Source organism: Candoia aspera, chromosome 6 (genome assembly GCF_035149785.1).
Source record: "Candoia aspera isolate rCanAsp1 chromosome 6, rCanAsp1.hap2, whole genome shotgun sequence".
NCBI classification, from domain to species: Eukaryota; Metazoa; Chordata; class Lepidosauria; order Squamata; family Boidae; genus Candoia; species Candoia aspera.
In genome coordinates, this window is record NC_086158.1 from 97,019,594 (window position 1) to 97,043,098 (window position 23,505).

The window sequence follows — 23,505 nt, forward strand, 5'->3', positions numbered from 1 at the left end:
TTGGCCCACTTTGGGCCAGTCCATCTCTCTCAGCCCAACCCACCTCACAGGGTTGTTGTGGGGAAAATAGGCAGAGGAAGGAGTCATAGGAACGTTCCCCGCCTTGAGTTATTTATGGAAATAATAAAGACCGGATAAAAATTAAATAAATAAATAAAATAAAAATAAATACTCCAGAAACCTTTAAAAGGATAGCTGTTTTCCCAGCCTTGTGGGTCAGGTGAAGGAAGCCCATAGGACAGTGGTTATGGCTGCAAATGTGGCTTTCTCAGCTACAGTGATATGTCTATTGCGATGACTGGTTTCTTTTGTTGTGTTTTAATTCTGCCAGCTGCCCAGTGTCAGTGTTGGCGAGATGGGCAGCCATATAAATTGACTTCCTCAAATAATTGTTTGACACAGTCAGATTGCATTGTTCATCCTTGATAAAGCACAGACCATTTTCTCCACTCTTTCTTCCCTTTCTTCCCTTATTCCTTCTTGATGCTTAAATATACATATACACATAGACATACACGCATACAACTTTGGCTGCAAAGAAACAGAAAACTATTCTGCCACCTGGTGGTCTCCTAAGTTTTTGCAACCCAAATGCAGTAGCCATAATAATGCAGAATTAGATTTTTTTAAGTTTCCTTTAAAATAAAATAACTGCATTACATAAGTCTGCTTCTCCCCTTCTTAATCCCTGAGCTTCTTTCCCACCCGCTAAATCACCGTTTCTCAACCTTGGGAAGTTTAAGATGTGTGGACTTAATCTCCCAGAATTCCCGAGCCGGCCACGCTGCCAGCCATGCCGGCTGGGGAATTCTGGGAGTTGAAGTCCACACATCTTTATGTGTGTTTTTTAAAGGTTGAGAAACGCTGCCCGAAATCGTCGCTGCGGCTCTACGAAGTAAAATTGATTCCTGCACCCCAGACAGCCTCCAGGGGGCAGCAAAGCGACGGAAACTCCTGCCAATTCCCTGCCATCTAGCGGCCGAGGCAATGTTTGCAGCCCCGGTCTGGCAAGCCTAATTAAATACAGGCATTAATTAAATGCAATTAAATGCATTTAATTAATTACATTAATTAAGGCCCCTTTTTCGTCCTCTCCCATTCGCAGTCCATCTGATGCACCCCTGAGCAGCGGGGGGCTTGCTTCCGAGTAAACCTACTAGTGTCTAAGCCCTGTAAGAATCCCGATAAATGGCGCCCGTGCCCGTGGCCAATATGGCAGCCGCCTCTTCGTCTGCCCGTCCCCAAAATGGCCGCCGCCCTCTCTTCCCTCCGAGCGGAAGCCTCTCGAATTTTCCGCCCGGCGACGGCCATTTGGCGAGCGCTCTCGGAAGGAACGTCCTTTGCCTTCACTCAAGATGGCCGCCGCCACGCCGCTGACCCACTCAGGGCGGGACCGTACCACGTGAGCCGGCCGAGCCAATGGTAGCGCGGGGAGGGCGGGCGGCCCTCTTCTCGGAGGCCGCGACTTCCGGGGGAGCCGCTGCGCCACCGGTGGAAGGACGAGTGGGCCCAGGTGAGCGGGTGGTGGCTCGGCGGCGGCAGGAGACGCGGACGCGGCCTGCAGCGCGCCGCGCCTCCTCTCCGCCGCTCCAGTGAAGGGGGGGCGGCAGCGCGCCTACCTCGCAGGGCTGTTGTGGTGGTCGTGCCTGGGCCCTGTGCCGCCAGGGCCTTAAGGGCAGCGGATCCTCTGCTGAGCGGGGCAGAACGGGGGACCTCCCCCTCCCCCCGCGCGTAGAAGCCTTGTTTCTCGGACTGGCCTACCTGACAGGGTTGTTGTGGCGGGCTGAGCGCTCCTGAGGAAAGCCCAGGAAGAACGAGCCATCAGTAGGGGCCGGGGGGGGGGGTAGGGGGGGGTAGACGGGGGAGGGGGCGGGTAGACGGTGGCTGCCGCCCCAGGGACCTCTGTGGGCCCTCCTGCCTCAGTTTCCCTGCTCGAAGCCCAGGGCCTTGGCTACCCCAGGTTCTGAAAAGGCCAGGAAGGGGTGTCCTCTGAGGGTCGGTGCTCCGTTGCCTTTTACTTCTAAAAGCCGTTCCTGGTTGGCCTTGGCTCCTCTTGAAAAAAAGCCAGATTTGATAAATCATGTGGATGGGAGACCACCAGAAAAGCTTCCGGTTGTGGAAAGGCCCCCAGAGACATCAAGAACCAAGCTCAATCTGCAGGAGAATTTTATGTTGTAACCAACACATGTACTTTTTAATCTGCTTCTGCACAGTTAAGATCAGTTATCTGATCGTTTATTTAAAAGATTGGTACAGCTGCCCATCTTAAAAACAACTTTGCGCAGCTTGCAACCAATGAAACGGTATGAATTAATGTAAACCAGTATAAAAGCCCAACAAAAATAAAAGCAAAAATACAGGGAGTGTGCACAATACAGACAAAACTGGGCAAAAGCAAAACTCTCTTCTGTATTAGGGAGTGTTTAAATATTTGAACTGTATTTCAGTATGCAAATGCTATGTGGAACTGTGGAAAAATATAGCAATTTATTTGTAAAAGTGCAAAGAAATTAAGAGATCTTGATGATCTCTGTTTAAAAACTCTGTGTGTTGTTGATCATCAGAACAGCTACACTTTGACCCTTCTAAGTGCCTTGTTTGTTGCAATAATTGTCATTTTGTTTTAGGGTTAAGAGACCTGGCAGATGCTTGCTGCACATGTCTTTGTGACATCATGCAGTTTTGACTCAGCATTTTCTGCTTTGCTGTTGAGGACTGATACTGCACACTAGACTCCATGCTATGAAATATTGAATCTCTTGCCTCCCTCTGTTGGCAGCTGCGCCTTTTGGTTTTAAAAACTTCAGAACTGGAAGTCAGTTCTGGGACGAAAAGGCTCAAATGATACATTTCTTGGGCATCTGATTCTTGTTAAAATGCATTAATAACGTAGCCTTATACCCCTGTGCTCAGATGTAAGTTATATAAAACTAAAGCTGAAATGAGGATATTTTTCTGCCTACCGGCGAGTGTACTAAATTTAAAACCAGTTGGTTAATACTTTACAACACAGGGCTGTTATGGAGCCTTTATTGAAACAGCGTATTCAACCAGCACTTGTTCAGGAATTATTTCCTATATCTCTCGGACAGAAGGATTCTTTTAGCTGAACTGTAGTTACTAAGAGGCTCTGTGTAATGTTATCTGCAAGAGGCATTTGTATTTCTGTTCTTTCTGTTGAAAGTTGCAATTCTAACAACAGTGCAAGCCTAGGCACGTATGTAAATGGTTATTGTTTTTCTCAGTTTAATGTGGAGTGCATATTCTGTTAATATCCAAGCAGCTGGATTTTATTTAAAAATATATTGGGGACCAATTATTACTGGCTTGGTTTTCTTCTCAATGAGAGAGTCCTAAGCCACTTACGTACCCAATTATATGTCTTGTCTTATTCCAGGACCCAACTTGGTAGCATCTTCTACTTGTCCTTGGCCAATATTGAAAAGCTAAGCAGGGCTGGACCTGATTTATACTTGGGTGGGAAACTAATTGGAAATCCTAGGGCTGGGAAGCTAGAAAACTATATTCCAGAATAAATTTCTGTCCTGGACATGAGGTCCTCAGGGGTCGAGCTGACTTCAGAATATCCCAGTATGGTCCTGTGTTCTTTACATCATCCTCATCATCACAGCCCACTGGAGCCTTAATCCCCCACAAAAGAAGTTGAGTTGGACTCTTTTTATACAACGCTGTGAGCAAGTGCTGTGTGGCTCAGTTTTTTCCTCTCTGCTGGACCAGACCAAAGTTGCTGTGTGGTAACTGCCTTGCTTTTGTGTTGTTGCAGGCAGGATTTGTTGTTGGCTTGGTCCCTGCAGCCATGCTGGCAGCAAGGCTGGTGTGTCTTCGGGCTCTCCCGTGCAGGAGTCTTCATTCCACCATCACTCAGGTTTCACCAACATTGAGAAACCCCTCCCTAAAGACAAAGCGATGGCTCATGCAGCCCTATCAGGTATGTGTCTCCAGAATCCCATCCTGCCATTATTATTATTATTATTATTTTTCTTTTATGCACAAGTTCTCAGTGCCAGGACCTTGTGGAACATGGCTGAACTGGAAACAGCTAAGCAGGGATAGACCTTGGAGGAGAAAGCACCAGGACATCCTAGACTAGAGCTAGACTGCAAAGTAAAAAGAAAAAAAAATGCTGGAAGATGTCAGTGATGACCCACTTCCGTACGGTTGCCAAGAGCAGTGCCAGGATGTGTCCATGTAGACATTGGGTGGGGAGTTTGGCCCATTGCCTTTTTTGCATTTATTGAGTCCATTAATTGCCTTCGATTCGAGCAACTGTAATTTTTACCATTTCAGAAGGCAGGCCAGGGGTCTGGCTCATAACTGGAAGCCTAGCAGGATCAATGGGCCAGCGTGGACTTGGGTTCGCAGAAAAATATCTTTGTGAAATGCAGCAGAAAGAAGCGGGGAGTCATTAGTTGGGGGTGGGGGGTTGAGCTTAATATAAAACCAGCTTTTTACATTGCCAGGGAGCCTCCCTCTGCTTTGGGATTCACGTGCTCCATCTTCCGTCTACTTTAACATATTACAATCATCCCAGTTTGGGTGCCTCAGGGACTATAGTAGATTTAAAAGGAAAAGTCTTCTGTCCCTCTGGTTTGTGAAGGAGAAGGGGTGAAACAATAACGCAAGGTTCGTACAGGATCATTGGCACACCAGGAAACCCTGTGTAAGGGCCATGCTGGATCCAGACAAGAGTTTGTGTAATCCAGCTAGCAATGTCTGAGAGGCCCTTAATCAGGATCTGAATGAAGTACTACCTCTCAGGTGCACATTTTCCTCATGTGGACGTAGTAGTATCAAAACCCACAGCTCTCATCTGCCTTGGGCTTCTTTCATACGCATCTATGTTGACCAGGAAACCATTTACTGGAGGGCAGTACCAGGTGGATGTCTGCACAGGACTGACCTCTGTCTTCGGGTTGTGACAGGGCAGAGGTGGGAAGCTGGCCGCCCCGATTGTTTCTATAATGCAGCCATGTGAGATAATGTCAGAGACCCAGTGCTTGCCCTTGTCAATCCCTAAAAAGGGGTTGTATATGTTTGCAGGGACTGGAAATGCCACTAGTTTCAACTTCCCTGATCAGTCATATTACAGAGTCTTCCAGCTGGTTTCAAAGTTTAATACTTATTTTTCCAGAATCCATGCTTTTACTCGCACAGCCTTTTTTTGCCACGTGTGATTTCTCATGCATGCTGATCTTACTGATTGACCCAGAGCACAGGCACGCAAGTGGTGCTCCTCTGCATTTGTCCCCTCTAGGAAATGATCCTCAACCTGCTGTTTAGTTTTCCTTCCGATGGCTGGAAGGCACGGCTGTTAGCTACGTTTCCTTCAGACCTCTGAAATTCACGTTTCCTTTTTTGCATAATAGGGATATGCCTCCAGGGTTCGGACAGGGATACGCCAAGGAAAAACTGGTCAGGAAGTTAAAGAAGCAGCTTTTGAGCCTTCAATGGAAACAGCCTTTAGAAGTAGGTGTGCATATATATGTGCGTGTGTGAGTCTTAACTCTTTGCCAGAATCCAGGTGGATATAAATTAGTAGGCTTCTGTGTTTTTCCACCCCAGTTATTGTAAGTTCTGACTGAAAGAGGTATACCATGCAAACAAAGCATAGAGTTTGATTGCAAATTAAACACTGGAGTTGTGTGGGATTCAGAGCTGAGCCAGCAAAAGTGCTTTGAATCTGGTGTGGTCACCCTCCTGGCAGCTCCTTAATGGAGCACACAGGTCTTTGATGGGGTGTGCAAAACAGGAAAATGGGTTTTGTCTCAATCCGAGCAACCCCACTTGGAACCATCCTGGTTAGAACGAAACTCGAAACAGCCAGAGGTTTTGTTTCAGGCTCCAAACAAAGCTCTCCCCGTGCAAAGATTTGTTTCCAGCTTGGACCATTTGAAGTGCTTTGCATTCAAATTGTTTGTCATGCCCCTGGCAAGTGGGGAGGGGGCTACTCCAGATTGAGCATATGGGCTCCTCCTATTCTCAGTCCTGGGGGAAGTGATGGAGTTTTCACACGCACAAGATACATAACCTAAGCCACCGGGTGTGTCGTTGCACCAGTTCTGTTGGATTCATTAACGTGCTGACATTGCTCTGTTTAGATTCAACGCATGGTTTTCTCTCTCCACACAATCATCATCTTAATCACCTGGAAAGTTGTGTGTTTCTGTGTTGTACCCAGCAGTTGCCCGAGCTTCACAAAACTGTTCATGCGTATATGCGTACAGTACGTACATAGAATAAAATTGTAGTAACTACAGTACCTTTATTTTCCATCACCTTTATTTTCTATTCATTTTTAAGGAAACAATCTTAATCCTATTGTTCATACATTACAGAGCGCTCCAGAAAACCCACTAATTCCATAATTCCTCACTCCCCTGTATCTTAACTGGACATAAGTTTTATCAGACACGGACGTATAAACCAAACAAAACATTTTGAAATACGCAGAAGCCTGCTGTGTTTTGATTGTTGTTATATGCTTAAAATGTGACTTTTTTTCAGGAAATGGGGTTTAAATCAGTGTCTGTTCATCAAAACCTGGTATCCACCTTGTGCCTTCTGGATAATCACTGCCCTCCTGTAGGTCTCTGAAGTCTCTGGATAGGCACAAAGTCAACAGGCTTTGAAGCAAAGCCACTGTGCTCTCTCTTTTTGGTGGTGTTTGATTTGTGGCTGAGAATAAGTCAGAATTCAGTGGCTAATATTTTAAGTAATGGAGAACTTAGCACAAAGGCCTGAAAATGACTGTAGGCTTTGGGCTCTCTGTTAAAGAATATTTGGAGCTTCTTTCCTACCAGTCAACCTGAACCCAGACCCAAAGTTACAAATCCATTGTCCACTGAAAATTTGACCAGGTTTTGAGGGCTGCAGAAATACAAAATGGTGCTAATGAAGTATTCAGAAGGTAGTTGGGCCACCGGCAGCCTGCAGTTCCCTGGGACCCACACTGTAATGTTTGCTGTCTTCCAGTGGAAAAGGAAGCGACCCAAAAATACGAGAAGCTAAGTGCATCTAAATCAAGCGCTTAACTCATCTAGAGCAATAACCAAAGACACTGAACTGCGGAAAGATTGTCCTCTCTTGTCTTTGAAAGGTGGGTGGGAAGGTAAACAAAAACATGAAGACTATCCCAAATGGAGCTAATAGTCTTTAAGACATGGTAAAAATTGTTGCTAAAGGGAATATGGCAGAATGGATAGAAAGTTATGCAGGCCAGAGATGCATGCCCTCAAAATTGCCCTATGAATCTTTGTTCCTCTGTTCCTGATGCGTGTTCAGCTTCTCAGCACGCGTTCTGTAGTAAAGTAGGCCCTTAGCAGAAACACTTAGGAAATTGCCTTGGTGTAGTCCTTTATTAAGGAGAGAATTACTTCAAGCTAATTGCTGTTTTCTCTTTATCAGTTGACCAGGCGGGAAGATGGATAGTTGCCGGGGGTGCCGCTGTCGGTCTTGGAGCCCTCTGTTACTATGGCCTGGGGATGTCCAGTGAAATCGGCGCCCTTGAAAAAGCTGTGTAAGCAATTTATTTCTAATAGCAGCCAATGATAGAGTGTCTCTTGGCGCCCCGGCCTTCTGGAAGCTGAGCAGTTGTGGATCTGTTTAGTGACCTAATAGCTAGAAACTCCTGGTTAGAATTCCGTAACGGCAGAAGCGTGGCATATTCATCTCGCAATTAAAGTAATTACAGTAGAAATCTATATATGGATAGTTTTGAGCACCCGCCAGATAAATTGTAGTGGAAGCTGATTTGTGATTCGGAACACAGCGGTAATATATTTTTAAAGATCCACTGAAATTACTTCAGAAAAAGACTCACAAAGCTGAGTATTGATTTACTCATTATGCCAAGAACTGAGTTTGCTGAGTGGAAAGGCTTTGGCCAAAAAAAAAAAAATCTTAATGCTTTCTCATTTGTTTGCTTGGCTTAGCAGGTGAATTAAAGGTACTTAATGAGCATAGAGCAGTGTTTCTCAACCTTGGCCACTTTCAGATGTGTGGCCTTCAACTCCCAGAATTCCCCAGCCAGCATGGCTGGCTGGGGAATTCTGGGAGTTGAAGGCCACACATCTGAAAGTGGCCACAGTTGAGAAACACTGGTATAGAGTGATCCTCAAATAAGGGATGCTTATTCTCATTCAGAATGGGCTTCTGTTGACTTTTGTGACTTCATCCCATAAACGGCTAGATTTACTTAAGAAAAAATGAAAGAAAATGGCTGCAGAAGATACGCATTAAATATTGTTGGGCTTACTGTACAGTAGAATTTCAGTTGCAGGAATATTCCAAATATTTTTTGCAGAAAGTGCAGTACCTTGAAGCTTTACCTGAGTGGCTTCGCCAGCTCAGAAGATAGTTCGGACTGAGGAGCAGGCCTTAGCCCCAAACGGAGAGTTCACTGAGGCTGTGCGAACCCTTTAAAATGAGGCATGTCAGAATGCCCAGAGCATATACAGAGTGCCTCTGCTTGCATGGCTGAAGAACCTAGGTTGCTGGCAAGGCTCAAGTAGCTATTCTGGAAGTACCTTTGCTGGGGGCAGAATGCAAAGCTGAATGGCTGTGCATTTACAGGCCTGCAGGGACAGCCAAGTGCGGCTTCAGAAGCATCCTTGCGGGTCTGGAGAAAGTGGTGGCTGCTTTAACGATTCAGAAAGAAATACTTTGTATGCATTCCAACACTGACATATTCCAACATGTTCTGTTTTGAAGGGTTTGCGTAACCCTAGCATGCGCCACTTTTCCTTGATGATTTGGGTTCTGGTATTTCACTGTAATTATATAACGAGAGCCAGTCTGGTGCAGTGGTGAAGGCATCAGGCTAGAAACTGGGAGACTGTGAGTTCTAGTCCCGCCTTAGGGACGAAGCCAGCTGGGTGACCTTGGGCCAGTCCCTCCCTCTCAGCCCTCGGAAGGAGGGAAGGGCAAACCACTTCTGAAAAACCTTGCCAAGAAAACTGCAGGGACTGGTCCAGGGCGTCTCCGAGAATCAAACGGATTAAAAAGAATGTAACTATGATAAGACCAGACGTAATCAGAGAGAGCGCCTAGCTGCCTGCCCTGTGGATTTTGTGAAATGCTGACCCTCTGTGTGTTTTCGGTGGTTTTCCAGCATTTGGCCACAGCATGTGAAGGACAGGATTCGTTCCACCTACACCTACTTTGCTGGAAGCATTGGCTTGACCGCCTTGTCTGCGGTGCTAGTGAGCAGATCTCCTGCCTTGATGGGACTGATGATGAAGGGGTCCTGGCTGGTAAGGCCTTTCCTCACTGCCCGCTGCCTGCCCTGTGTGGAAACACACCTGGAGAAATGGCTAACTTCTCACTGGCCGGACTGGCTTTTCATAAGCTGCCGTGAGGCCGTTGGCCCATTCTCCAGCCTCTGGTCTCCTTGGACGTGATGGGAAATGTTCGTGTGACTTTTCAGACTGCTTGAGCGACCCCTCAACCGTTGTGAGGAGGGCTGAAGAGAACCCACCTGTTTGGTTCAGGTTCCAGAAAATGGGAGATATTTGTCCCTCCTGTGCTCCGTTGTATTTTCCAAGGGCTGGTAGTACGTTTTTAGTCATTGCTATAGCTTGATTTCCTAATGTGAAAGGCCCTTGGAAGCTTTTGCTAATTTGCCTCTCAGTTTGATAGGATCTTTCAGGGAGTGAAACAGGAGAGCAACATTAAGTAAGAGGCCCACCTCCAGCGTAACACAATCCTGTAAAAGGCAAGCTGTGAAATAACTCACGATGGTCTAAATCAGTGTTTTTCAAACTTGGCGACTTTAAGATGTACGGACCACACAAGTTTGAAAAACACTGGTCTAAATGCTCCATCTTTATGCAGTCCTTGCTCTGCTTTTCTAACTCTGCTGATGGTAGAGGTTTACAGACAGAAATCCTCCAAGGAGATTACCTGCATTAAACTTTATGTAAAAAGAGTTGTCGGGAATTTAAAACAGTGCTTTTTTCCCCAGAAGCTGTTTAGAATCAGTTGTTTAGCTCTACTCCAGCCTTGCCACTGGATGATGTTTAGGAGACAGATCAGAAATGCTGGACCTTCCTTTTCTATGCTCTTGTGCCCTAATTGAAGATCCAGCTGTGTCCACGAGAGGGCATGGAAGCTAATTTAGTCCAGGATTTCTCAGTGACCTCAGCGACTTTAAGATGTATGGACTTCAGTTCCCATTCACACGTCTTAAAGTTGCTGAGGTTGAGAAACACTGATTTAGTCAAACACTACCTGTATATAGAAGGTCAAAGGAAGTGGTATGCAGTTCAGTGCAAACAGAAGTCTCAAAACCTCCATTGTGCAGTAGCTTACTTATTAGATGGTGGTCCTATGAAGTTGTGTCTTGCTATCGAACGATTTGCAAGTTTTGTTGAAAACGGTTAAAAGTTCTGGTAGTCCTGGTGCAGGAAAATACTTCTGCAGTTTCTCTTGCTCTCTGCCCTAGAACACTGGGCAAAACCGAAGCCTGGCTCAGGAAGTAGGGGCCCTCCACACATCGTACAGCATAAATGGAGGACTTTATTGATCTTACATAATTAAAGAATGAACCAATAGGAATGTTAAGAATGTTAATACACAACACCCCTTTGGTTACTAAGAATTTAACTAACGTAGTTTGTTAAATATGTATGCATGCTTTTCCATAAGGAAGAGAACAACATGCCTTGGGGATCAGTCCTTTACTCAGAGTAAACAGGGTCCCCTGAACCAAAACTTCAAACCTCATCTAGTCTCAGATTTGTATCCTTGGAAGCAACACATGGAAGGCTGCTCTAAACTTCTCAAAAATTCAGGAATAACCCATCTTCCTCCCACCCACCCCATTTTCTGTTACATGTCATCATGATTCTGTACTGAATATGATTAGCATTTAATATAGGAAGCTCATTTTAGGTCTGTGCTTCAAATTGTCATGTATGCATGGGAGACATGGTGGACTAGAGCCACTAGAACAGAACAGGTGGGAAATGGATTGGGATCACATTTTCATAGCGGGGTCGTATCATCTGTGAAAACACCCCAAAAGAACAGTAGAAGGGAAGCTTGGATTGCGAAGCACTTAGCCAGATGTAACAGCTGTGCTACTTGTTAGCCTAATTAATAGGAATGTTTTATTTCCAGGCGATTGGTGCCACCTTTGCAGCAATGATTGGAGCTGGCATGTTGGTTCGATCCATAGATTACGAAGATAGCCCTATCCCGAAACACGTGGCATGGATGCTGCATGCAGGTACTTGTTTTTCTGGATTCTTTTAAAACACTGGCACCAAGTACAATGCCTATTGAGAAATCCCTGCTGAATGCTTTTCCTTCTTGATTTTGCTTTATTTTTCCAACAGCACTGAGATCCTTCTTCAGCTCAAAACCTTGCTTGCCATTGAGTTAGGTGGAGATACCCTCCTTAGCAGCCAAGAAATGAGCGGGTGGCATGACCTGGAGCGTTGGAGACCCATCAGGTTCAAGGAGATAACTGCTCCTGCAGGGTCCCATCACCTGAACCTCCTGTTGGGAAGAGCTGCTTGTCTGTAAAATTGGTAGCAGGATTGGAGGTTCTAGCAGCTTGCCTTTAGAAGTACCTCTGCATGCTCTGCCATGCGGTGTTTCAATGATCTACAGTAGAAGAAAAATTAAATTGGGGGCAAGCTTAAAACGTCTGGAAGATGCTGGTTTGGAGACCCAGCTAATTTTGTGTTTAAACCAGCATCTTCCAGATGTTATCACCACATATGTTCCCAACACCCTGTGAGGTATTTTCCTTATTGTCTCATTTCCTCCTATTAGTTTAAAAAAAGAGGAAGAAGAGTCTCAGGTTGGGTGAACGTTGCCGGACTTCTGTGACATTCAGGGCTTCAACCTCAAGAGAGTTAGGATGTAGGGCCCATCTCGTTCAGTACTTAATGATTCACACTGTATCTAAAACTCTTCTGGTTTGCGGTTGGCCCTTGAAGAGCGATAGGACTTACATGGGGGTCTCTAGTGGGTTTGCCTAGCGTTGTGGGGGAACAACGTTGCTGTTGGAGTCAGAATACCCTCGCCTCATCATCAGTTTCCAAAAGGCAGCTTTCGCTGACAATCCTGGGGGGGTCAGGTGCCACAGTGTATGTATCTTGAGGGCATGGAGCATGGCTTTCAAACCTCTCACGCCACAGCAACCACTACAGTAGGTTGGCTCGAGCTGTACCTTCGTGGAGACATGTCCCATCTAGAACCCCGCTGAATAAACAAAGCTGCCAGGTATCTTCATGCTCCTTGCAGGCAGTTTCTCTGCCACATCCATCCCAGGATCTTTTTCTTCGCCTAGGTGTTATGGGTGCAGTGGTGGCTCCTCTGACCCTTCTTGGTGGCCCCCTCCTTGTTCGAGCTGCGTGGTACACGGCAGGAATCGTGGGGGGTCTCTCCGCTGTGGCCATGTGTGCCCCAAGTGAGAAGTTCCTGAACATGGGAGCACCTCTGGGCGTGGGCTTGGGATTTGTGCTCGTTTCTTCTGTGGGTAAGTGGATCAGCTCTCCGAGAGTCAGGCTGAAAGCTCCAAATTGACGTTATTTGATGTATCTAAGGTAGTCCATCGGTTCCAGAAGCTTAGGATGTACAGATTTATTCCTACTGGAGCCAGGCAATTGGCTAGGCGGGTGGCTTGCCATATTAGAGGGTTGTTTTTTTTAATCCATTCAGTTGTATCCAGTTCTCAGAGACTGCCTGGACAAGTCCCTGCAGTTTTCTTGGCAAGGCTTTTCAGAAGTGGTTTGCTATTGTCACCTTCTTCCTAGGGCTGAGAGAGGGTGACTGGCCCAAGGTCCCCCAGCTGGCTTTGTGCCTAAGGCGGACTAGAACTCACAGTCTCCCAGTTTCCAGTCTGATGCCTTCACCACTGCACCAGACTGGCTCTGATATTAGAGATGCTTGATTGGAAATCAGCCATTCAATCTTTCACGTAGCTGTGCCTCTTTTTTCCCCCCTACTAAACCTCTGTATATCTATTGGACTTCTGAAGTTTAAAATTACAATGTATGTTTAGATAAGTAGCTTCTCAAGGTCATTCAGGGACCCTGCTGAACTAGTTTGCTGGGACACTTCTTACTGTTCTGTTGGGTGTGGGCGGTGAAGGCATGCATCACCAATTGACCGTTTTGTTCTTGGGGGTCTTTGGGTATGTCCTCCAGGATCTATGTTCCTGCCTCCAACTTCTGTCTTGGGTGCTGGCATGTATTCTATCGCTGTTTATGGTGGATTGGTACTCTTTAGCCTGTTCCTGCTCCACGATACCCAGGCAGTTATAAAACGCGCGGAGAATCAACCATTGCATGGGCTTGGAGTACGGAAGTATGATCCTATAAATGCGTAAGTATTTCTTCTTGCTGGGTGTAACACAAGTCAAGCCTCAGATAGGTGTAGCACAGAGGTGGAGTAGAGGCCCGTGGCTTTAAGACCAAGCTGGAAATTTCTGTTCCATCCTGTTGACACAAAGAATAATAATTACCATTAAAAGCGCAGTCCTGGGCAATCAAAAACGTGCCTGCCCCTATCTTGGATTGGCCTTTGACAGTTGGAAGGTTCTGCTGGGAAAGCACAGAGCCCTGCACGGAATAAAGTAGAGGAAAATTGAAGTCTCTTTTGTGGGCGTATGATCAGCTGCTTAAACTCCTTTGCATGTCAGCCTTATTAATAAGGCCTTTGAAAAATATTTGATACTTTTAAATAGGGCTGTACGAAATGTGTCATTTTTGAACTATTTTCAGTGTGATGAAACATCCCATTTCAAGTCTAAAACTGCCATTTTCTATACAGAATGGGGTGACATAGGTTCTCCCACACCATGGTAGTTTTGCACATGAGGCAAAACCTTTTTCAACGTTTTGGAAAGTTTCACACTTTGTAATAGTTTGAGGCAAGCCTTCTGCCCGCCTGTGGTCATAATTAATGATTGCTCAAAAGTCAGCCTGTTACTGCCTGAAATTTAAACACAACTCAGATCCAGCAGATTCGGTCTGCAAATCCAAAGCCCACTGTGGTCTGTTCAATTGAGAGTTTACTGCAGTGTTTTTCAACCTTGACAACTTGAAGTTGTGTGCATGCTGGCTGGGGAGTTCTGGAAGTTGAAGTCCACACATCGTCAAGCAGCCAAGGTTGAGAAACGCTGGTTTACTGCATTACTATTGAAACCATAGTCTGCGTCAGAGACTTAGATATAGTCATTTGTATTTATGAATACTTTCCAGATAGGTAAGCAGAGAGGTTTTTCAGAGCTGAAGAAAAATGTATGGGCAAATTGGCTAGTAAAAGTAATATTGAAGAGTACATTGACGTTACTTGCAATTGTTGTAAAAGAACAGTAAACTGAATTTAGCTGAAGGAATGCAGAACAGTTTAACAACATCACATTCTTCTACATATAGTCAAAATAAATGTTGTATTGCTAACCTCTGTTCAAGGAATGTCCTTCTGTCTTTCAGGTGTATGGGCATTTATATGGACACCCTCAATATCTTCATCAGAGTGGCTACCATGCTTGCTGGTGGTGGGGGCAGGAAGAAGTAGATGCAGCTGCATTGATTGGTCATCAGTCAGTTTCTCTGCTTAGTGCAAACTCTCTAATAAAACGTTTGTTGCGTCCAAGCAGCTTTCATGTAGAAGTTTGATATTCTAAGCATTTCAACATGAGCTCCAAGTTCTTTTGGGTGCAGCATGACTTGGGTCTTGGTTTCCAGTTGTAATTTGTAAAGCATTCAGTGGAACCTAGTTTGCTACGTACCATTCAATCCCTTTGCTTCAGTTGGAGGGTTTCTTGAAATGGAAAAGAAGTTCATATCAATAAATCTGTATTTACAGCAACTGTCAAGTTCTCTTCTCCTTTCCAAAGATGACTCTCTGCCGTTCTGTGGTCTGGCGCTGTATATAGGATACACGTATATATAATGAAGAGCATTATACTCTTCAGTAAGAGTTGAATTCAGCTGTGGATTCAGAAACTATTAAATTATTTTAGCAGAAATTCAGGGAGCTACCCAAGCGTATTTGCTACTAATGTATGAATATCATCAACAGAGCATGGCTTCTTTTGAAACAGTCCTCATTATGGATATCTGATTAAATGAGGAAGGATTCCATTTGGGACTGCATTCTGTCCCAAAGTCAGATTGGAACCCCATCTTCCATCTTAAACCATGTTTTCCTCTCAAAATCCTCTGCAAAATACTAGCATCCGACTGGCTGTTTCTTTCAATAAGTGGATAGTGATTTCTAAAAGAACATTAAGTGGGGCTCTCCCTTGAATTCCAGAATTGTGTTTCTATACTCTAAATTTATGGGCTGGGAAGACAGTTGTATATAAATTTGTAAGGGAAAAAATAAATTCAAAACTGCACAAAGTTCCCAGCTTCTGTAGTACTCAATTTCTTTAACGGAGACAGCAATCCAGTGATGTAAGTTTCCTCCCTTGTCAATCTATGCTATCAGGTTCTTAATAAATAAAATCCTTGCACAACATTTCACGGGTCTTGTTTTCTTTGAGGAGCTATGGCGCAGCCTCTTCTGGATCCATTGATAGGAGCCACAACTTCCAGAATTACCAGCCAACATGGCCAAGTTAGTGGATACCAGATTAGAAAATGTTGCTCTACTTTAATTTAGTTATGCATGTAATACTAATAGACTATAATAAGATTTTGATTTAACAGACCTCAGTACAATATCTTGGATAAAATTTCCACGGCCATTTATATCATTTGCATAACGACATAAGTTTGCTTAGAAAATAAGCAAATTGCAAGTGGAATTACAATGGGCCTTCCACACACTGGTGGAAACAGCACTTGGTGTCTGCCCCCTTCGATACGTCCACAATGGCTGGTGGGTATCGTTTTGCTGCCTCGTTAAAAAAAAATAAATCAGGCCAAGCATTGATGAAGGTGACGATGATTTATTTAACATGATATGCTTATTTATAATTTCAATTAATCCTAGTTACATGGAAAAAAACAACATATAAAGCAGCTAGCATGCGTTGTTTTTTAAAGCTTTATTTTTATCAGAATATAGTTAAAATACAAAGCAGTAAATACGATAGAGATGGAAGATAGCATAAAAAGAAAAAAAGACACGAAGTATAAATGTGAAAATAGAAGATAACAAAGAAAAGACTTCGGGCTATCCCAATTACAGATATACATATATATCTAAGAGAGAGAGTGTGTGTGTGTGTGTCTATATATATATAACATAATATCAAATGCAGCTGGCATTTGTTTTGGATAGAAAATCCTGATTGGATGTATTTATTGGGGGGGGGGGGCAGGAGGATCGTTACCATAATTGTGGCCATATGGAATTTTCCCCCCACCCCTCAGCTTGCTTTCAATTAGGCTACGTTAATTAACCATTTTAGCACTAATTATAAGATGCAAAAAATACACCAGTTTGCCAACTTTACTGTGAAAGTTACCACAGATATATATGCTTAAAGTCAAAATACTATTTAGTTGACACATGTATATGCGCATGCAGATTTCTTAGCAATGTGGTTTGACTTAAAAAAAAAATTTTCTGCCAGTCTAGTCTATATTTCCCATCTAAGTCCTAACCAGACCTAACTGCATAGTTAAGATGAATATGTGCGTAGTATCAATGCATTTGCCAAAATGCAACAAATGCCCGTACTAGAACTAGGGATGTGCAAAATCTCCCATGCACCGACTTTCGTGCACAGCACACACGGTTGGTGGATCCAAACCCAGAGCAAAACCCATTCAGTTGAGTATGCTGCATCTGAATTCAAGCATAGTGCCACTGGCTAGGAAAATGCTGGGGAGACGGGTGCATAGGCTGAATATGGAGAAGAGGGACCTACAGGACACCTGGAATTTGCCTCGGCTGGAAGTGAAACCCCAAGCAATTTTGACTTAGTCAAACTGACGCTCCTGGAACAGTTCAGCAGAACTTTAAGCCAAATACATTTGCTCCATGCAGGAAACCAAACACATTTTCAGTTGTGTGCGCATCAAATGGAGATCCCTGAAAATGGATGAAGCGGTTGTGTTCTGCCTACAGGTGATGGAATGTGAGGGTGACCCTGGAAGACGGGGGGAGATGCTGCCTAGGGAGCAGTCCGATAAAAGAGAAAGGGGCCCACAACAGAGTAATGGCCAGAGGAAGAAACTTAGGAAGGACCTGCCCTGATTTGTCAGTAAATAGGGAGGGTGGGAGGTTGGTCCTTTCAGACTTGCAAGATTGATGTCCACCCTCCCAGGTAAACCAGACAGGAAACACGACCAGATGAGCTAAATCTACTTTATCATAAGGCTCCATTAACAGAATCCAGCAAGTCTGAAAGTACAAATCTGCCACCCTCCCTATTAATTGCTTGAGTGGTCAAGACGGGCCTTTCCTAAGTTTCTTCTTTAGACCTTCACCCTCCCGTGGACTTCCTTTCTTTTTATCTGATTGTTCTCTAGGCAGCATCTCTCCCCCCCCCCTCATCTTCCAAGGTCACCCTCACATTCCATCACACTACACACCCAGAGAAACCATCGCTGTTCTATCAGTACAACCTTCTACAGTTAGAAGAAAGAAGCTGTGAGCAAGCCTGGGAGAAGTATGAATAGAGCTGCCTCAATTTAACATGCATGGGCTCAGCACAGTATTAATTCTGTAGTAAATATGCTTATAGAAAGAGCCTAACGAATGAAAGAAAATGCATTCGTCTGCTATTATAAAATTGGGATTTTATGTCTTAAGTAAGGAATGGGTGGGATCAAACCTTTTGGCCCCACCCATTTTTAGACTGGCCTTCAACTTGCATTAGAAAGTATTACGTAGTCCTAGAGCTAATATCCTACGGATTTCCATGGAGAAAAATAAGGATGTGGGTCATCCAGTTGTTTAGTAATGGTTCTGGAGACCCTAATGAAATATTGAAGTGCAGGCCCTGAAAGGGGCCCTATTTTATTACTAAATGAGGTGAACTGCCTTTACACAAGAACTACTGGTACAGTCTGGGTTAAGGAGACCCTGGAAAAGATGCCCTTCAGAGGTCCACATACCTTCCAAGGAGCCCCTTTGTCTTCCCAGTTTTTTGTTCTATAAGTCACTTTCCCTTCTTCTCTCTCACTCTGTTTTTCTTTTTTCCTCCCTCCCTTCAAAGAGTTTCTAGGGAAAGAGAAATATAAGAAAGAGCAGGACAAGACCTCCACTGATTTTTTTTTAATGAATTACATGTGTAGCATTAAAGCTGGGCCTTGGGAAGTATGAAGCCCACTTTGAGCCAAGAGCTGCCAAGGAATCCTACTTGCATTTATAGAGCAGTGTGTATATTGCTTCCAGAGTGGAGCAACTAGGAGACCTGTTTTTGTCACTTAGTTGTTTGGTAAGATCTGAGATATCAAGCAGTCACACAGTATGCCTAGAACATGGTGGATTTCTCCTTGAAGGAAGCTTTCCAAAGGGGGCTGAATAGCCTCCTGTCAGAAATGATTTACTGGATTTTTACACTGAAGAGGGGGTTGCATTAGACGGCCTACAAGTTCTTTTCCAAGCCATACATTCTATAATTCTATGAGTCATCGGAGCAGTCTGACATGATCATACAGTAGCTAACAGCTCCAAAGTTCTCTTTACCATGAATTTTTTGGCAAACGTTCAGCTCTGAATAGGAAAGTGGGTTAGCCATCTTTCTGTTCTACAAGCCAATATAAAAATCAAGACTCTTTCCACCCATAGCAATCACGTGAGGTTTTATATGCCGTATAAATAAACACAGCCTAGTATTAAGTTCCTCAAACTTCTTCTAAGGGAGAAAAGTTCCTACATTAGCTGAAACCATGAAGATTGTGAAAGTCTTTGGCTTGCTGCTCATCTTGAGTCTCTGTCTTGGGATATTCTCAGCTGATCATGCAGGTAAGCTTTCAGGTCCACCACAAATACTTAATAAATATTTAATTTTCAAAAGAACTGCCAAGCTGAACTAAGTAATGAATTGGTTTCATCTAGCATACGGTTTCCAAGAACGGGACTGCACCTCCGAATGGGAACCCCAAAAGGGTTAAACATCATCACAATTTATATACTTTGAAAAGATGGTTCACCACTGTTAGAAAAAAAGATTTAAAAGATCTGGATTTCAACTGCATACAATTGTGTTAGCTATACTGAGATTAATTTATGGTTGTAACTGATTATGCTATTGGTGGTCTTAACTGTTTTATATTGCACTTTGAATTAACATATATTTTGTTGCACCTTTGATATATTAGAAACCCTTTGGGATTGAATATTGGAGAAATGATTGAATCAGCAGCATTTTTAAAGCAAGTACAATGGGCATTGATGGGCATTAATCTGTGTTTTAATTGTGGCTTGAAATATCAAGCAAGAAAAATACTTCTACGATTTTTTTCAAAGCAATATTCCTGTTTGTGCTTCCAGAGGAGAGTAAATATTAGTCATTCCTTGTAATGAGATGGGTGCAATTCTGAGGACAATGTGCCACTGGGGTTAAGAAATTAAATATACAGCATATAAGCTCAGGTGAAATTCTTTGCAGTCATTTTCAGAATACCAGCCCTTGCCTGGAAATTGCACGGGGCCTCCTAAATGTCGGTTATCTAAATCTCACAAGGGAGATTTGCAAAGAAACGTGCAACACCACCACACCTGCAGGCAAGTTCATTCCCTCCCCACAGCTCACCCACCTTCCTTTCCATTTGACCTTCAGCTACTGAACACATTCATTTGTCATCTGGCTGTTTGGAGTTACCTCTTCATTTAGATTTTTTTCTATAAAAAGTTTTGTGGTTAATATTCTGGCAAAAGCTCAGGCTTCTCTGAGCCTGCAGAACCTCCTCCTTGTCCTTGGATGCCCTCTCATGATTTCAGTTATCCATCAGAGGGAGTAATGTGATGTGGCCACCTTGACGTTGTCATTATTTGATGTGCACTGCCCATTTTCACTGTGACATCTTTGTGTGTGTTTGTTCGTTTAATTATTTATTTAAAATATTTACACCCTGCCTGCTCGCTACAGGATACCTTGGTGGATTGAATTTCCAGGCTTTTTGATTCTCTACCACTAAATTCTGTGGGCTCATGCATTGTTCTCAGAACTCTTCCTCCTCCTCCTCCTCCTCATTTATTGGTACTTTATTATTCCTTAGGGCCAAGAATGAGAAGAAAATGCTCCTGCAGAATGAAGAAAAACTCATCTGCAATGGACAGAAGTACGTTTGCCTGCTAGTTTTCATAAGGATAAATGGACACATCTGGTGCTAGAACTTTGTACGCTTTGAGAATCATTTGCAGTAACTACCTTGGACCTCACATGAACACAGCGCCTCTCTCTCCTAACCCTTAAAGTAGCCCCTCTTTTTTTCGAGCTTCCAGGCAAGTCTGGGGAAAAGATACAGTTGCTTTAAGAGAGGCAATGCTTTTAAAGAATTCACTCCCTAAAGCAGCTGAATATTTCTTCTGCTTGGTGTAGAACCCAGGAAAAAGAGGGTCTGCTTTAATGAATAGCAGAAAGGAAATGTCCTGGTATTTGCATCTGCAGCTGTGTGGTGCAGATGAGTGGTATCTGGCAATTCTTTTGTCTGTGATGTTAGATGCCAGCTGGTAGAAAGTCAAACTGAACTAAGAGCACCGAAGGATAACTTTCCTTTGAGTGTGATTACTGTCTTACACTGAAAAAATGGTAGATACAATCCACATGTTCATGGTGACAGTCTCCATGTTGATGTCCTTTTTGATAGTTCATACAGTTCAGTCTAGCTTTGCCCAGATTGAGGCTCTCTGGATGTTTTGGTCTGTTATCCCACGAACCCGGCCAAAAAATTTAAGGGAATGGCTGGAATGCTAGACTGGTACTCGGGGCATCCTAGATTGAAGTCCCCGTCCATTTATGCATCTCCTTGATTATCCCTGAGTGAAGTCTTCCCTCTCAGTCTAATCTGCCCTCCAGGTTGATTGAGAGGATAAAACAGGAAGAAGAATATCTTGCCTTGACTTTCTAGAGGAAAACTGGGGTATAAATGCAAAGGAGGGGGAGGGGGAGGGGGAGGAGGATATATAACAATTATATAATCTAGAGGGCTGGGTTTAATTCCTACTGTACATCCTGTCTCAGGAAAAAATAATTCCCAAAGTCTATGCCCTTTCAGCCATACTGGTTGTGTTCATGCAACACGTTTACTGGTTACTGGATTAACCATGCTCTGGCTTTGCATAGTACATTGAACCATCACCCAACAAAAGTCTTTCAATTTTCACTGATCCAAAAGTGTTGTTTCGCCACTGGAGCAAACCCCAGTTGAAGAATGCCAGCCATGGAGGCTCTTCTGCCCTCAGAATGATAACACAGGAAATAAATGTTGGTGTAAATATTCACTAGATCCCAGGTGAAATGATAACAGTGACAGCCTAAGCTAATCCATTTGGTCAGTTTAGTTGGTCTGTTTCTTTGGACTTTCTGGGATTTTTGGTCAAGATAAGAACTCAGCACTGTGGCAGTATAGGAACATGTGCCCCCCCCCCAAATATCTAATCAGAGGTTGGGGACATGTGTCCTTGATTAGTGACTTTGCTGGACCTGATTTTTTTTCTTAAGAGCATTCTTGAAAGCTATCAACTGCTAAAGTTTTGTGTATATGACATTATTCATTATTTCAATTAAGTTTAGCCTCTTCTTTTTCCTATTCTGCCTTACAGAGATCGTTGGACAACCCAGGAAATGTTGCTGTAAACTTTGTAAAACAAGCAAACATTCCACTTACGTTTTTCTTCCTGGACCACTGCCTCAAGTGTGAAGGGAAGGCTTAGACAAATATACAGCATCAGCTGCAGATTAGCCTGTCGTTATGGTCGTTTTTCTGGTCTGTGATGATGTTTGGTTTCTATCAGGAGTTCAGTACATCTGAAGGGTGTCAGATTGGGGAAAGCTGTGTCAAGAGACGTCTTGGGAAGAATTCTAGAAACCCTTGTGACCTCTCACGGAACCCCAGTTGAGAAAGGCTGAAGGAGCAAGTGGTCTTCAGCACATTTATAGAATGTAAGATCAGGGCTGCACTATCTTACAGCTTCAACCAGTTAAAAAATAGGTTCTGGATAACAAAAGCCAAATACCTCATCAGGAATCCAGAGAGTTAAAGTCTACTAAATAGCACTTCCTGTTTTAAATGGAACACATCCATTAGGTGGGGACCAAATAGAAGATGTCCACAGACATGTCATCATAGAGGAGTAAAGGCCAAAATAATGATGAGAAGCTTTTTGGCAAAAAAGTGCTAGGAGCTCTCTATCTGGAAGCACCTTTAACAATCATCTGAAATTAATGAGTAAGCACCTGTACAGTGTGTGAGTAAGCATCAGTCCACCCTGCGTTCCATAAGGTAGCATTTCACCTTTATTTTATGGTTTCTGCTAGGGGAAAATGCACTTATAGAAGCAGGAGAAATCAAGATAGATGGATTTAGATCTAGATATATGGATTGGTAAAGTGATGACAGAATTAAGCTAAGGCTCCCTGATAAAATCAGTATGTGAATTGATTACAGAGCAAGCAGGGAAGGTGAAGATGCACTCAGTATCACCCAAGAGATTTTCTAAAAAATAAATAAAATATCAAATGTGCAATACTAAAGGAGTTCACCTTGTCCCTCCATATTGATAGACAGAAATAGAAAGAGAGGGAGGGAGAGGAACATCATGGCCTCAGCTGTGATGCAGTCACGAAAGCCAGATTTTCTTTCTATCTTATTCCATCACATCTGCAGCAGAGGCTTCCACAGGAGGGTTAAAAAAGTCAAGTTACTAGTCCAAACCACGTAATCAGAGCCTTGCCCCCTTTTCACTTGTGTTGCATCTTGATTTTTTGGATACCACTGTTCCATGGGAATATTCTTAGGGGCTGCTTATCTCTCAGCTACGGTGTTTGAGCTTTGGGACCAGATTCCAAACCCAGTTGGCATCCTCTGCGTTGCTTGTCATATGTCCATTCTGCAGCCTCAGCACTGGAGGAGATTTTTCCTCCTGCACCGTTTCATGACCAGGTCCAGTCCTTTGGAGGGATAGGTCCACCTCCCTCATCTCACCTCAGTTTTACACAGCGGTCCTTTTCTTTTTCTACCCAACTTCCAGATATCATGCTATCTGGAAGCTGACTGAAAAGAAAAGAAGGAAAAGATGGTTTCTCAAGAGTGTAGCCTTGAAGCCCACTCCTGGACTCTTAGGTTAGGAAACTTGAAGAAGGATCAGTGAAAATGGGAAGTAAAAAGTCTATGCTGTGAGTTCCCAGGGAAAAGTAAATGAATGTAGTAATTCCCCCACATTCTTCCAACAGATTTAGACTTCCCCCTTCGTGAAAGTTTCCAGCTTTCTCTTGATTCAAACACTGGAGAACATCACCACACATTCTTCCATGAAAGAATCCCTCCTGCCCAAAGGGAAATGAGGTGACCAAATGGAAATCAAGATAACATCTTTCTTTTTTTTATTTATTCTTTTATC

General features: G+C 43.7%; 1 protein-coding gene and 1 long non-coding RNA gene across 2 annotated transcripts; both read left to right on the plus strand.

The window, feature by feature from the left end:
- The first annotated feature begins 1,434 nt into the window (after positions 1–1,434).
- Positions 1,435–15,501, plus strand: GHITM (growth hormone inducible transmembrane protein). The gene is made up of 9 exons (XM_063307723.1): positions 1,435–1,513; positions 3,785–3,949; positions 5,388–5,487; positions 7,426–7,537; positions 9,131–9,272; positions 11,140–11,248; positions 12,320–12,508; positions 13,179–13,356; positions 14,469–15,501. The coding sequence occupies exons 2-9, from the start codon at positions 3,818–3,820 to the stop codon at positions 14,551–14,553; spliced, it is 1,047 nt and encodes a 348-aa protein (XP_063163793.1). The 5' UTR covers positions 1,435–1,513; positions 3,785–3,817; the 3' UTR covers positions 14,554–15,501.
- A 3,166-nt stretch (positions 15,502–18,667) lies between these two features.
- LOC134500408 (uncharacterized) lies at positions 18,668–21,847 on the plus strand. The gene is made up of 3 exons (XR_010068241.1): positions 18,668–18,906; positions 20,163–20,225; positions 21,709–21,847. It is a non-coding gene; the product is annotated as an uncharacterized LOC134500408 (long non-coding RNA).
- The last annotated feature ends 1,658 nt before the right edge of the window (positions 21,848–23,505 follow it).